This window comes from Larimichthys crocea, chromosome I (assembly GCF_000972845.2).
Source record: "Larimichthys crocea isolate SSNF chromosome I, L_crocea_2.0, whole genome shotgun sequence".
Classification (NCBI taxonomy): domain Eukaryota; kingdom Metazoa; phylum Chordata; class Actinopteri; family Sciaenidae; genus Larimichthys; species Larimichthys crocea.
The window spans coordinates 29,369,324-29,385,554 of NC_040011.1; the positions used below are offsets into that span (position 1 = coordinate 29,369,324).

General features: G+C 38.5%; 1 protein-coding gene across 1 annotated transcript in view; it reads left to right on the top strand.

Moving 5' to 3' along the window:
* pcdh11 (protocadherin 11) overlaps nucleotides 1-16,231 on the top strand; it is a 124,604-nt gene that overhangs the window by 46,079 nt on the left and 62,294 nt on the right. The window contains exon 4 of the mRNA XM_019265424.2: nucleotides 5,369-5,428. Within this exon, the coding sequence (XP_019120969.2) occupies nucleotides 5,369-5,428 (60 nt within the window). The remainder of the gene's footprint in view (nucleotides 1-5,368; nucleotides 5,429-16,231) is intronic.

Sequence of the window (16,231 nt, forward strand, 5' to 3'; positions counted from 1 at the left end):
CCTTCCTCACCTGAAGGTCATAAACTGTAGCTGACCATATCGATATATATAAAAGCTTGAAACTTGAAAATAGAAACACTGTGGGACCCAATGCTTTTAAAGACATCAGGGGCATAGAATTGATACATAAGCCATGGTTCATGCCACTCAATATACCATGCATGCATTAAAGTGCACGGCATTTCTGTTACTCAGTTTGAAACAGTGTCAGCTTGTAAAAAGTTTGTTCTTTTGTGTCTTTTCTATTGGCATCAGGTTTCTGAAAATGTAAAATCATTGCAGTTGTACAGGCAATAAAAACAATATTAAGCTTCCTCGACATATTTTAGATTATTAGAAACCCACATAGTATGAAATTCTGTCCTCGTTAATCCACAGCAATATTGCACTTGTGGAAACAATCCTGCAGAGACTGACAAAATCACAGGGACGGGTAAGAAAAGAGGAAACTAAATCTCTGGTGAATGAGAACTGTGGATAGAGTGGCTAGTCACTGGCTGCTTAATGTTGGAGGTGTATTGGATTCTAGTCTACTAGAGGAAAATAAAATGCACTGGACATTCAAACATAAAAATAAATAGCCCCTACAGTTTACAATTGATTTGAGTGTATAAAAATTTAATGAAATCCAATTATTATAAGGAATTCTGTAGCATTACCATATTTTTTAGTCATGCTCATTTGAAAGACTGACTGAGTTACTAGTATGTGTTCCTGCTGTATTAAGAGTGAGTTTGTTCGAAACACAGCAGCTTTGTAGGTTGTAATTACATTGTTTTTCTGCAGGGTTGTTGGCACCTTGGTCAAAGGCAAGCTCCTGTGTGCCTCTAGGACTCCCTCTCATGTAAATTAGGCGCTCTTTCCTTGCCAAAGCAATCATGACATTGCACTGGTGCAATGCTAGGTCTGCAAATAAGCCATGTCAGAAGCACACACACAAGACACCGGCTGTAACCCTCTTCAATTCACTCTGAGCAAACTGCAGAGCCGCACCAGTTGGCATCTCTAGAATTTGGTTTGAAGTTATAGAGTATTTTACTTTTGTTGTCAAATTGCTTTGCAAATGAGGCCCACCCTGGCACAATTTCAAAGAGCTTGTGCTATATGTGCAGCTTCCTCCAGGCACTAGTTTCTGAACCTTCATCATTCTGTATGCATATGCACAGTGCTGCACTAAGCTCACATGGAGGACAAGATAAACATGCCAAGCTGAAAGGAAGATGGAAGGCAGCATGCTTATGTCTTGTCAGCCTGTCTGTATGTTGTTTCTGTGTTCCTCAGCTTGACTGACGCGGTCTATCTAATAACATGGCAGGTAGACAGTATGAAAGCCTTGTAGGTTTTTACCCATTAAAATGATATTCAATCATTTTTTGATGGATTTTTATTTTTTTGCCTGAAACCACGCCCTATAATGATTCAAGATTCAAGTGCCATTCACAATGAAATGTTGTGTTGCTTGAAGCCAGATCAAAATAATTATTTTGATATGTCCCATTATTGTGTTGGCAGTGACATGAATAGGAGGTGATTGTACAATGAGCATAAAGAAAAAAAAAAGAGGTATGTTGACTAAATTTGAGCCACAGATCCCCTGGCTCACATTTTTAGGGTTTTGGTCTGGGCATCATGGAAGGCATTGCTTTGCGATAGAAGTGCTGCACATATTGCGTGTCCCTTTGATTGCATGTCCAAGTCAGCCACTAAATAATAATAATGCAGGGATAGAAACACTGCAAAATAGCCCTAGGCACAGAAATTGCTAATGAATAGCAGCGGGGTGCAATTCGGGGTGCAGTGGGGGGTTGAGGCATCTGAAACCTTACTTCCTGTTTTCAAAGGCAAATAATCTATGGTCGTTTTCTTTATACTCAAAACATCTGTGCCATTGCTAGGGGCATAACACAAAATTCTGAGACCTGCATAGGCATTCTCTACGGGCACGACTTTCCACATCCACGACTATTCATTGGTGTATGTGGACTTTGTGGACCCTCCTCACACAGGGACACTCAGTTCCCTTTCCCTACCCATTCCAACACCCCTGGTCATTACCTCAAACAGAGGATAAACATTACATGTATGCATATTTTAGTGTGCACTAAGAAAAACCATAAAACAGGCACAATTTCAGCTTAAAAAAAGCATTCTTCTTAAATGTCATAAAAGTGTTAATCAAATTCCAGCACAAGGCAGTTTTATCTTGCATAGCACTTGTGTATTACACTTGTTACACTCTCTCTTCTTTTACTGCCTGTCAAGAGGTCTTCTCACACTGCAGAGAACCATCACGCAAAGGGAAATCCATGGAGAGGGTTAGAGACAGAAGACAAGAAAAAGAGAATATATTTGGTGCTATGTGCTGCAGATCAAAAACATGGCAGTCACATGATCAAAGGCATTTGATAATCCTTGAACTACATTGCTCCTTTAATCCGAGTGAGAGAACTATATTTTATTGGGGGGGAGGGGGAAAACAATGTCGGAGTGGCAAACAGGGCTAGGAAAGCAGTAACTAGCTGATGGAAAAATGCATTTTGCTTAATGTATAGCAGAGATCCAGTGAAGGCGACAGTATAAAGCCTCCTTGTGAGTGTGGAGAATGGAGGCTGAGCTGATGGGGTTGGAAACACAAATGTGCCACAAGTCCCTGTCCACTCAGCACTGAATAGTGCTCTTGTTTTTTCATGGGTCTTGTTGGGGGAGTTGGCTTGTTGAATGTGACCAGACTGCTATGTACTACATCTGATATAGAAACAGAGAGCAAGTTACGCAAGCTTTTAGGCTAATATTCCTTTTAAGCAAAGCGACTTAAGATGGTGCTAGGTTAGTTCTAGAATTGTACAGAAGCTCCACCAGAATATGTTTTATGTAGTCCACGAATAAGACTTTGACAAACTGTGGATTATAATGGTTTGCAAGTTAGGGTAAGAATAATCCTGAAGGGAAAAGAAATCTACGGCAGAGAGGATGCTTGCTAAATCAGCATGTCTCCAAGAAATCAGACAAAGAAACATCATGTTACAGTTATCTTTCCGTTTCCTCAGAAAATAATTTTTGTTATATATCATATCATGTGCTCTCGGGGCCTCATCAAATTACAATAAACACCCCAAGAACTCTGAAAAGACAAAAACATCAATATGTGGTGTAATCCAAGGCCCTCTGTTGCAAGCCTTGTCAATAGTGTTTCCTTATCAGATGCAAAATGTTCCAGACCAAAGGTGAGCTGAAAAATTACATTTTTTTTTCTTCACACAATTTTCTATTTATGATTTGTCACCTGATTACACGATCATCATCATCACATTTGTGTTTCCTGTAAAAACATGCAGTATGAGTTATTGCTCACAAAGCTGCATGGTTTGCACACTGATCTAATATTTATGACTAATAATTACCCTTTACATGTCTGCGTAACACTGGCGTGTGACAAAGGAACATAGCATAAATGATAAGTGATGTTTTGTTCTGTTAATAAATAGAATTTTTTTTTTTGTGAAAAAAAAGAGCAAAAATAAATAAATAATACAACGGTGATTATAGCCTGGGGGAAGCTTTCTATGTGTTTGTGTGTATATCCAATTAAAGGATTTAGATTATCTATCGTTTGCATCAAGTTTGCAACAGGCTCCTTTAATTATATGAAATAAAACACTGAACCCAAGCTTTTTAGCAACACATTATATTTGTAATTGTAAATATTGCTTCTTCCACATCATTTGTGTGTTCAAATGAAAAGGATTGTTAAGGGTAAAATACATGCCCTGTGGTTTACTTGCAATTTTAAACAGACTGTAAATAAATCTCTTAAGAAAACATAAAATGTTCTACTCAGTGAATTTAGCGTATTTGGATTTTGATTTTATACACCGATTACACAGAAGATTTTGACTGATTTTTGCACTACAAACTACCATTACCCTATCATGACTGGGAGATGTCAGGTTAATTTCAGTTGGCACTGGGAATGTGGGGTGTGAGACATTTGAAGCTTCCCTTTTCAGTGTTTGTACAGTACTCCCAATTAACCATCAATGGTGGTACAATACAGAATCATCCACGTATTGTATAAGGTATAATCTTTCCTCAAAACGCAATTTTTCATCCATCACCACTTAAATCAACAATACACTATTTTACATCCATATAGTATATATAGATGTATAAATATATATATTACAGTTTTGGAGGTGTTGCTTGAAATCTAGGTCGTTGTTTTTCCCACTGGATATTTTATCTCTACATCTGTGCAATATACACAGAAGCAAATTTAATCTCCTGTTTTTATCCCTAAAGAAAACAACTCATGTTTATTTGTCACATCAATTAAGATATCATGGTTATATAGCCTATTCAGTCTGTAGGGAAAATTTTGACTACTAATTCCATCGTCCCGGCAAGACCCATTTATTCATTCATATTTCATGACATGGTGTTTGTGTGAAAGCCTGGGTGATTTTTCTCTCTCACTTGCCTTGGCCATTGAGGTGTTCTCCTTCCATGCTGCAATGAAATATAGATGCTAAGAGTCTGGAGAGTTGAGTGTCTCTTCTGTCCTGGTGATACCATAAGGCATCCATTAATAGTGTCAGGGAGCATCAGACATACCACAGGCACATAATTGGATATGAGGGCATAACTGAAAGCACCTGTTTGGAAACCAACTGGGCCTTCCCAGGAGGCAGACCCTTGGTTGAGTCCCAAAGAAGTTTGCAGAGCCTATCTGCTTCCCTGCTGGCTTTGCCTCACCCATTGCTCTTTTCATTTCTCACTGAGGTCAGCTCAAGATGGCGTCTTGTTTTTCTTTTTTTATGATGGCATTGTGAGTATGCAAATACTTTGGATCTTTGCATAATCACAAGCAGCGGGACCATCTGTTGTTGGCTTGTTGACTTACCTTGCGTCTGCTTTTTAATAGTGTTTTCTTGTATCTGAGTGATGTATTGGTGTATTAACAATGTGATAATCATTTAACCTCAAAAAATGTATTCAGGCGTGCATGCAAAAGCCTGAACATATGTTCAGTGAAATCTTCTGACAAAGAAGGATTTATAATCTTTGTGAAGGGATAGAAGGAACGGAAAACTGGAAAACAAAACAATATACATCACTGTTACCACTCACATGATAAGATGATATTGTCAAGATAAAGATTTTAAGTGTGACTGCCAACAAAAGCTGTGGTCTTGGATTAGTGGGCAGCAAAGATCTGCTTGTTGACCGAGAGTCGCTTAACCCCTCTAAAATATATTAGAAAAATGCTAATGCAAAGAATCATGAAATAAGCTGCAAATTCTGTCAGTGAAAATTTTCTGGGAAATGCCGTCCACTGAAAACATGTCCCGATAATGTGTTTTTCTTGTAGAACCTGAGCCAGACACCGGAGCAGTCTTTTAACTCACCGCCCCCCATTTGTCCTCATAAGGTAAGCTCCAGCTTGCTTTCAGGCAAAAGGGGAAAACAACATTATGTGAAATAATTGCGGATATTTTATGCATTTAATTTTCTGTTTAGACTTTATTTATTGTGCCTGTTTACATTTCACATTTGTAAATTAGCTCTTTATCATGTCAAGCTGTTTCTCATCTTTTCACATATCTGAAGTTCCATTTAACTTTCACAAGACTCTTTGCCAAAGGAGGGGAGGGAGGGAAGGGAATCTATAGGAGGGGACAGCATGCCAACAATATATACCACACAGAAGTGATGTAGATCATTTGAAAGCTGGAATCTGAAGATTCATATGAGATTAAACCGAGAACTGTATGTCTGAGTGTATCAATATTATGACAGTAGTGACAGTAGGCTATTCAAATGTTTTATTATGTCTGATAAATTTTTGGGTCGATATCATTTGTTGCACAGATTCCATACAGAATGTAACAATGTTTATGTTTTTTGACCAATTAAAAACATGAAAAATCCCTCAGAAAGTTAAGACACCATGAAGAACACCATAACAAAATCATGCTACGATTTGGTACCGAAAACCTTCGACATTTGGAGATTTCTGTAAGAATTCAATTTTTTTTTGCAGTAGGAGGATGAGCATGTCTCTCCTTGAAATTGCTCATAAACTCACTTATTGACAATATATGCTGGAATGCTATACATCCTCTAAATGGCCTAGGATGTCTATAAATGAGGGACTCATAAGGAACCCATTTGTATTCAGATATCTTTTAGTAATACTGTACTAAGAAAATATTATTTTCAGGAACTACAGTTTATTAACAGGTCTTTCTGTTCCTGCTGTTTCTTTCTATCTGAATTTCATTACAATTAAACATTTATTTGACATGGGGTGAGAAGGGCAGATTTATTCAATGCTAATTAGTCTTGTATATGCACAGTCAAAGTCATCACTTCTCTGACGGTCCCGAGTCATCTCCACACGGACTGAAGTAACTTTTTTCTTCTTCAGTTTCTGTTCCTGGTGAATGCCTCTTGCAAATGTGATAATGTGCTATGTAGTGAAATTCACACAATTTCAGTTCACTTAGCACCAAACGTGTCAAAAATGCCTGTGTCCTTTTCTGGATGAGTGGCCGGTATGGTGGAGAGTGGCTTATTGCAAGAGTGGACCTTGGTAAAATGAGCCCAATGCAAGGAAGCTGTCTGACAGCCTGTCATCAACTGTTCAAAGCCTAACACGACTCTACATCTCTAATGCACACCATAGCTAGCTGTCTAAAATGACTTTGGCAGCGTTAAAAGCTGCAGACGGTGGTAGGACAGTAAATAATAATAATAAAATATGATACCCCTGCTGCCAAGTCTGTCATTGGGAAATCAGGAAGAATGCAATCAATTGTGTTTGAAAGCCTGTCAATGCAGAACAACACTGTATGTCCTATTATGGATCTATACTTTTCATATGTAGGTTGCTCTTGATGAGAAATAGTCCGACACAGCCTTGTATTGGATGAGCTGTTGCAGAAGTTTTAAAAAATGAACATCCCTCTTTTTATGGCTCCATAGTCCATGGCATAGTCCCTCAAAGTGCAGCCCAGAGGCCAATCATGCATTCCATATCACCCCTGAATGTGACATGAAATGCACACATTATATTTGAATCATCTGTGGTCAACTTCAATACTTTCACTATCAATAGCACTCATTTAGCAGTGCTAGTAGTCAGCTGCTGCATCAGTAGTCAGCTAACAAGCATCTGTCAGATTAGGAAGGACAACTTGGAAAAAGCTACTTATCGCATGGCAACTAGTGGCACCTTGCAAGTATAGCGCAAATTACGTCCTGTCATCAATGCTGTTAAGTTTAGTAATTTCGAGGACAGCTCTGCAGTGGAAGTGAGCCAGAAAAGCCACAACAGGAAAAACATTATCTGTATGGTTGATGAGAAAAGCAGCTTTCAGGGAAAAGTCTTACTTCGTTGGTCCTCGGGGGGACAGATGGATTGATCTGCAACAGATGAATTTGGTGCTGAAGGATTTGAATGTTCTATACTATTATGAGACCAATCACAAATCCTAGTCTTGACCAAATCCAAGTTCTTGGCGCAACTGTTATGTTGAACAGTATCAGTGAGGCTTATCTGCCCAACAGCCCGTCTTTACAAACCTCAGTTCTCCTGTGCTGCTGGGGAAGCTTTCTAGCATTTAATGTTTAATAAACAGATCACTGGTTTTAGAATTATTTTGTTTCCCATGTACCTTTTTTTACTGGCTTCCTAAATTGGCACTCAAAACTTTGAGAACCATTGCTCTACAGAATATGTCTGCCTATGTATATCTATATCTGGCTGCCACATTTCCATCTCATTTTCTCTTTCTCTGACTTTCTCTCTTTTCATTTTTACACAGCTGATCAGCGCTTATGTAATGGGGAAACACCAAGGGTTTGCGGATAGTGTTATTCACGTTTTAGCTGTTAGCAGCGGAACATAATCTCCCTCTAGTCAGCTCACATTAGTCTCCATGATCCGCACCAACCCAATATGTGCAGCGAATGCAATGGGCCAGCTGGGCTAATTTAGTATGTCAGTCAGCTCAGGAGGCTGGTAAAATGAGTAAATGGCTGGATATGATTTATATGAAAAGAATATTCAGATTAAAATGGTTCTCAGAATAGAATATCCTCTGTCTTTTTACACTTCTCTTCATCTGCATTGTGTGCATCCCCCAGATAGATAGTGAAATGAACAGAGGGCTGTTAAACTGACTGCTCTGTGATTATATTAAGAGTGTGAGAGTGAGAGAGCGAGGAAAGAGAGGGGAGGGAGGAGATCGGGTGCCCGAGCACTAAGTATATATAATTGCTTCTTGACACATTGGCCAAATTCTGCAGTGCCAGGATCTGAGCGAAGATGATTAACGGCTGTCCGAGTGGGTGGGCACTGCAGGTCGTTCAGGGCCTTTGGTTTCCATAGCGATCCTAGTCTAAAGGCCATATATTGCATACTGAAAATCCCAGAGGTCCACACATTGTTAAACTACAATTATAACTCACATAGAGGGCATTGTCTGTCCACCGCAAACTCTCTTATTCATCCACCAAGCGGTTTGCTGCTTTTTTTTTTCTCGCTCTCTCTTTTCTTTTATTTTCTCCTCTATTTTTCATAAATGGTATCCTCTAGCTGGCGAGAAGATAAAGAGTGAAAATCTTGCATTCTGTGAATAATTGATGAGCGGGCTCACCTCAGAGCATCATTACAGTACGGCAGTCAGGGTAAGAGGTGAGGGTAAGATCATATTTCTGACACTAGGCTTCAGGCAGTAGAAAATTGTGTCAGTTTTTCACAAGGTTTTCTACTGAATCTACAACATGAATAACAGTTTCTCATTATGGCACAACGGGATACGAATGAAATGTGAACAGGGATATGAGCATACATACATGTTTCTACACAAACATTTTTAGCAGCAGGTGGTAAACAAAAACATATGAAATATCGGTGTAGTTTATGTTTATTTTGTGTTCAACCAACTGTTATTTAGTAAATAGATACTTCAGAGTTATTTGCTATCGGAGGATGTTCTGGCACTTTGTGTGTAAGAATGTGTGTGCATGCATGCATAAGTACATGTTATGTGTCTATGCGAACAGAGGAATCTAGTTAGGTGACAGATGGAGAGGGCAAGGATGGGGGTGGGGATCAAGCACCTCTGACAGTATGGGGTCTGCGCTGCACCCTGTTCCTGCCAGTTCTGAAATTGCTAAGGTAAACTGAAGCCGTGCAACTCCAGGATACCATTTCACAGTTTTATTTCCACACAAAATGAGAACCTCTCCTGTGAAATGCCACCTAACAATGGAAAAAATCAGTGACGAACATGCAGGTTCACACTGATTGCCACGGATAAAATGTTTAAAAGAGACGTTGTACAGCAGCATTTTTTAAGCCAAGGAAAGGCCACTAAATAAGCACATATTAATGCTGATTCATTCTGTATAATAAAAAGAAAGTCCCCCTGGCATCCAAACAAGAGGCTAGTCATGCAGCAATTAAGCTTAGTTCAAGGCATCCAGCAGACTGTGGGTGGTTAGCGAGACATCTTTCTGAACATCTACGTCCACATGCGTGTCCTTGCACATGCAAGCATACAGGCACACACATTCACTCACTCACTCATCTCCTCTCACATCCACAGACACACACACACACAAACACACAATTCGTTTGAGGTAAATGTGATCTCAGAAGACAAGCAGCAACAACCCACGGCTCCATCAAGGTGCCTGGGGTTGCATTGGTGGCCATCGTCAAACAAATAATTCTTTGTGACTGAAAAAAACAGACAATCCAAAAGGTCATCTGTGACCTCTGGGACCAGTACTGTGCAGCATCTGTCACTAGCAAGTACCACATGTGTGTGTCAAATGGTAGAAGGTATAGGGTGCAGTCAGTCTGCCATGAAATAAAGGCAGGAGGCCTGTATATATGTAGCATCACTGCAACAGTTACATTAATATGGCTCTCAGGTCTCCTGGCTTATCTGCAGAATATCCAACATGTCATACTGTATACATTATTGTTCGGACACCTTAAAGGGCTGGTCACAGCATGGAAGCTTTGATATTTTATAGCTAGAATAGAATGTTATATAAATAAATATGATTACATTTGTAGTGGTCATTTGACCCCCCCAAAATATGCTCAAATTGTACTTGATGTCATCGTAGAGCATGTTTTACTGCTTCAAATGTACTTTATAATTACATCTTCAAATCTTCATCTTAAAGATGGGTAACATTATATTTCATAGACATAATAGGTATGCAGCGTATCATTCATTCAGTGTCTGTGTGCCCTCCCATGCACAGTTCTTCCTATAATGGTTTATGAGGTTGAGGTAATCCTCAGGGGAATTACTGACAACGAGCTTCTGTGTTTGATGTAATCTCTCTTGTCACATGATTTCCACAACAAGGGTTAATAGCATCAAAAATTCAGGGGAAATTGATGAAGGAATATATAATCCATGCCTCCCCCCAACTTGCAATGCTCATGTATCTGCATCAGACCACACCTCTGTGTGGAACAAATCAATAATATTCCATTTCTAACCAAATTCCTCTTTTTGAATGATGAAATCCAATCTCCACAGACACACTAACAAATTGGATATCCTGACAGATGCATTAGAAACAGAAACAGAAACACAGAGATGACATGAGTAGTTTTGTGAAAACTGAACCACACATATTGTGTGTAAAAAATCACATCACACAAAATTTCATTCAGAATTCTCTCAAAGTGCAAATGAGGCAGAGTCCTGTAGTATATTCTCCTGATCTCCTGCAGAATAGTCTCTCTCTCTCTCTCTCTCTTTCTCTCTCTCTCTCTTGCTGGCTGTCCTTTTCTCACACTTCCCACATATCTCCCCCCTACATCCAACTAAACCAATCAGGGATTTGAAGGCCTCACTTCCAATCAATTACCACCCAAATCAGTGCAGAGGCCTTTGATATAGAATCATTTGTCAAATCAGCACAGATGGCTAGGGGCAGGTACCCCTGTGCCATAGGCCATATCCACATGGAAATATCTGCTCAGGGTGGGCTCTCCCGACACTCCCCAACCTATTAATGGCAAGTCATTGTGTGCTCCAGGACTGCAGTCCAGCTGCCTGGTCCCCTAGATTGCTAATGTATAAGCATCTTAGCCTGACCGGTGGATAATACCAAGTCCCAGGGTCTACCATAATGATTTGGACTATTTTCAAGGCCCGCGAACCGTGACTTTCACAGATCTTACTTGAGGTGCTCATATAGATTGCATAAATGCTGGAGGAAGTAGTTATTTATTAAAATGCAGCATTATCATATTTGACCTTCTGTGAAAAAAATATACCATGAGTTAATCCACTAAAGCAGAGGACCCAATAATATGCAACAGAAATTCTTTATCATGCACCATTACCTTGTTTAATCTTGCCAAGATTTAACAGAAAACATCCTGTTACAAAGTCTTTAATTTTGCATGTTGGAATTTGTACCATTAACTATAAGAAATGCCATTAATTACTCCTCTTCCCTGCTGCCCTGCAATGTCAACAGCCAATTCTGCAAACTGCGTCTCAAATGGGGAAAGTTTCCAAACATGAAGCACTCCTCCATAGATTGTGCCATTAATGCGTGATTGGTTCATTCATTAAACAGGCTTGGGAGAAAAGCAATTTGCCACTGTTGATGTAGTGTCGAATAGTGGGAGGAATATTAGACGTAAACTCTGTTCATATTGTTGGAGTTTTCACCATAAAAATTCCAAGCAATTACATCTAAGTGAATAAAAAAAATTATATGTAGCACGCACTGTAGTCGAGCACAGTTAATTGAGTAAGAAAATCCATTCATCTATCTTAATGATTAAATATATGCATACATACATGGAATATAGGCCTTATTCATGTAATGCAGTTCATAACTGGTGCTGGAGTTTGATGCATGTACAGTTTGTCCCATTTGTCACATGAGCTGAGGCTGAGCTGAGTAGCTGTGTCAGCTATCCACATTTCATTGAATAGATTTGCTGTACCACAGAGTTACTTTTTTAGATCAGTGTGAGGCCTGTTCTACTTTAGTTTTAGCTTGAGTGTTGCTGCTTTGGCTCATTTCTGTGGGATCTTCCAGTTAATCATCACTGATTTGTTCTAAACAATAGAACGTGTCATCCACAGCCAGGGGACATTTTCTATAAATGAAAACCATGTATATACCATAAACAGTACCATAAACCCACACATAAACAGTTATCTAGGAAATTAGAATGCGAGATGAGGATGTGCACAACCCACCAGGTGTACACATAATTTTAGCTGAGATAGCTGCAGGCAATTCGATAAGGTGGACATGAAATATTGTTTTTTTTTTTCTATTTCACTGATTATGTTTTTGCACTGATCTTTAATACGCTAAAATTAAATAATTTCAGAATGATTCACTTTATTATTATTAATATTTTCATACATCTCTCTGTTAACTTTAATTTTATCCTTCGTTGCTGTGAAGCACATTGTAAAGTCTGTTTCAGTATGAGCGCTATAGATTAATCATTGATCATCGTTCTTACGTTAATAATGCAGATTGAGATATTACCTTGATGATGGTTTACAGGGACATCTGATGAATTAGTTATATGGGCGCTATAACCACAGCTGTGTGTAATGGCCATGCTGTAATACTCTTGAAGAACTTCACCAATGCATCAGTGAAAATGTACTTCTTCTTTGCCTCTTTTCTCAATATGCAAGTGGTTTATTAAGCTCCACAATAACTGGGATATAGATATAATAGAACCATGTGTAAATGTGACTAAAAGAATGTGTATGCATATTTCTGTCTTTGTGCATACACAGAATTTTAGTCATGAGTCATTTGGTCCCTAATGCATGTTTTTTGTGTGCCACAACTTACTTGTCTTGACCAAACTAAATTAAACAAATGGTGATTTTTATTGTGAAACTTCATATGATTTGCATAATACAGAACTAATTTTGGAAAAACGTGCTTCATTTTCAATCTTAACCACTTAACAATTTGAATTCATAACTATCTGCACTGACTACTAAATCACTGCTATCACTGAGAGCTGCTGACTGAAAAATTGTAACTACAGAAAAATGTTTTAAGTGGTACTTGCAAGTTGAGGTATTGACCTAATGAACACTGCTTGTGTAGACTTAGTTTTGTGTTGAACTAAAGATAACAGTTTGAACCTCCAACAGACTGAACCACGTTGTGAACAGAAATTGGATTGCTTCTCACATATGCACTGAGGTGCATTTGGAAAATAGTGTACAAACTAGAGTAGTTAGGGTTAGGGTTAGTGAATACAGATATTTGTACTGAACTGAATAAAATTTCAGCAAAGTGATTTGTAATTTCCATCTCTGCTGGATGCAGGTGGCATTTTAAATACCTAGCATCTAAATGTTTGAATATTATGGCCAGTCTATTAAGTGCAGGTATAAATTTAAACAGTTTTAAATAGTAATTCAATATCTCGTTGCTACACTACCAAGCTTAATTTATGTCCAGGACAGTGGATCACATCTTTGAATTGTGTTTTATTTTGGAGAGCTGAAGGTTGGCGAATGCTGGAAATAATCACTATCCCACATATTGCATTGTCTTTTAATGTAATAAATGAGACTGTTACACTGGCAAAGATAAATTGCTGTATTGATTTCCAATGTAAAGAAAATTAAATGTTAACAGAGAATCCAAATGACTTCTAATTAAAGAATTGAGAATTGAGGATATGTGCGCCAATACTCAGGAAGAATGGGAGTTTTGAAATGGTTGAAATGGATGAGCCTGTACACTTACATATATCATATAAAAACATGTAAAAAAATATATTATTGGGATTATTTTAGGGCTACAGAGGATATTGTTGTTGTTATTATCCATATTTTTTGTAAATGACCAGTCAAGCATTTCTTGTATTGTACATGGACAGGCATAGGATTCCCCTAGCTGAAACAAAAACAGTGCAACTACATTACTTTTTCTCGGACATCCATTTTCTTGCCCAGGTTGCTGTCATGTAATTGTTTGCCATTAGAAGAAAACTGTGTAGTTAGATTTCCATGTTTAATGACTTAAATAAAGCCTTTGAGGCTTCATTAGTTTGCACAGTGGTGCAGTTCAAACTAGATTGTCTAAGAAATAGATCTCAAAAGTTAAAGCAAACAAAACTTGTGTCCTCGGATGATCTGGGCTGTCAGGAGCAGATATAAAATAAAATAAAATAAAATAACATAAATACCTAAAAACATAAATAAATATATAAATGAAAGCCAAAATCTAAAACCTTTCATTTATAGATGAAGAATTAATCACAAAACATTCAGGATTCGCGGTTATGATCTCAGTTATAAAAGAGCTTATTTTAATGATTTTATTCATGAGCAAAGTATTATTCAACACCTTCATGTTTCAGTGATGTATCCTGGCTTCTTATTTTTTCTTCCTTACCATTATAAATCAATGTAGTGCAGTGGGATGACATGGATGCCAGCCCTTAGTTCTTTGTGATCTATCTTTCGTGTTTGATACACATTCTTTTAGCATCTGTCTTCAGATCTACACATCACAAATGTGTCTTTGGCAGACAGAGCAAAGATCAACCCAAATTCGAAATGAAAAATAAATCTCGAAAAAACTCCTAAGAAGCAAATGACCGCAAGCATACTAACCTCAGAGGCCGGTTTATATCTGCAAATATATTCTACCCAAAGCTGTGTTTTAGAAGCAATCATCATAATCATCAGCAAGCTGCATCCATAGATAACCTAGTGGGTGCGTCGTCAGTTCTCCAATTTCACAATTTATAGTCATCATACAAGACTTTACCTGTAGGTGCTAATCAAGCTGCATTTTTAATTCACGTTAATATGTCAAGTAATTCCCTAGATGTCATCACCTCTTTGTGTTATGAACTGAAGAGCTCATGTAGTTTTTAAATACACATTGTACATATTGACATATCAGTTAAATTAACTGCAAACATGTCTTGTCAAAAAATATCCTGCTATACTATGAGAAGTGTCTCAATGTGCCTCATTATTTTTGCTCCTGTTAGGTTTGCTATATGCGGTGCACTGTAGTTTGCGCATCACTGCCAAAGCCTGCTAGACAACACTGAGTGTCACCTCCCAAATTTACACCAGTTGTAAAGGACACAGTCGTTACTTATTTATTCCATGACACAGATGCCATGATCTCTGAAATGCTCTTGTAATTCAAGTCCCTGTAAGTTCAGACAGAAAGATAAAAAAATTTAAAAAAGAAAACAAAAAAAAAAGGAAAAAAAACAAATGGAATAATAGGAGGAAATTGCAGTTTGGAAATGATTACAAGCGTGTAAGCTCTCTAGGCAAGAACATGCTGCATTGCTCAGGATATTTTTCTCATCCTCTTCCTTTGAATATTTCACACTGCCGTAGTCTTTGGAGATGTAAGTCATACTGAGAGAATTTGACTCTGCATGCTAAAAAGGCATAAATATGGGAGGGAGAAAAAAAACATAACCAGCAGATGACCTTATTACGCTCAGTGTGTACCATGCAATAGCAATATTGCCTTTATTTGTCATTATTACCACCTGCCATTACGGTGAGTGGGAGGAATATCAATTTGACAAAGAGGGCCTCTGACTAAATGTTAAGGAGCCCCCCCCTGTCATGTGAGACACATCCCTACTGTTCTGAGTGGGTAGATATGGCTGTGTTTTACTACTTATGGATATTCAATGGAAGAGCATAGAGCCGGTCTTGCTGTAATAAGGCATTTACCAATGCAGAGTAGCACTGTGCACTGTGAGAACATATGTTAATGCACTTGGCTGTGGCCAGAGAAACAGCAAGAGGTTTGGGAAAAAAGCACATGGGACTGGCCTCCTGGAGCACACATTTGCCTTCTACAAAGATATTAATATGACTGCTCAGTGGTGGGAGAGGAGGAAAGAATTACACTGGCAGTGAAGAGAAGTTTGTTTTGGTGATGATGATGGACCCCAATTGGGGGAGGCAGGCTGAGGAGGAGAGACAGCTCTACTCTGCGGCTTTTGAATTACATCAATGGCACACTTTTAACTGACTGCACTGCCAGAAAAACTGACATCAACATATTTGAGGAAGATATGCATGGAGCAAATGGGGATATGACTGGGAGCCTTGTCTCTGTACTTTATCAATGTTTTACCAAGACTGTGCCACTGGTGTCACAAGAAGAATTGTCTGTGTTTCTTCTCAAGATTTGA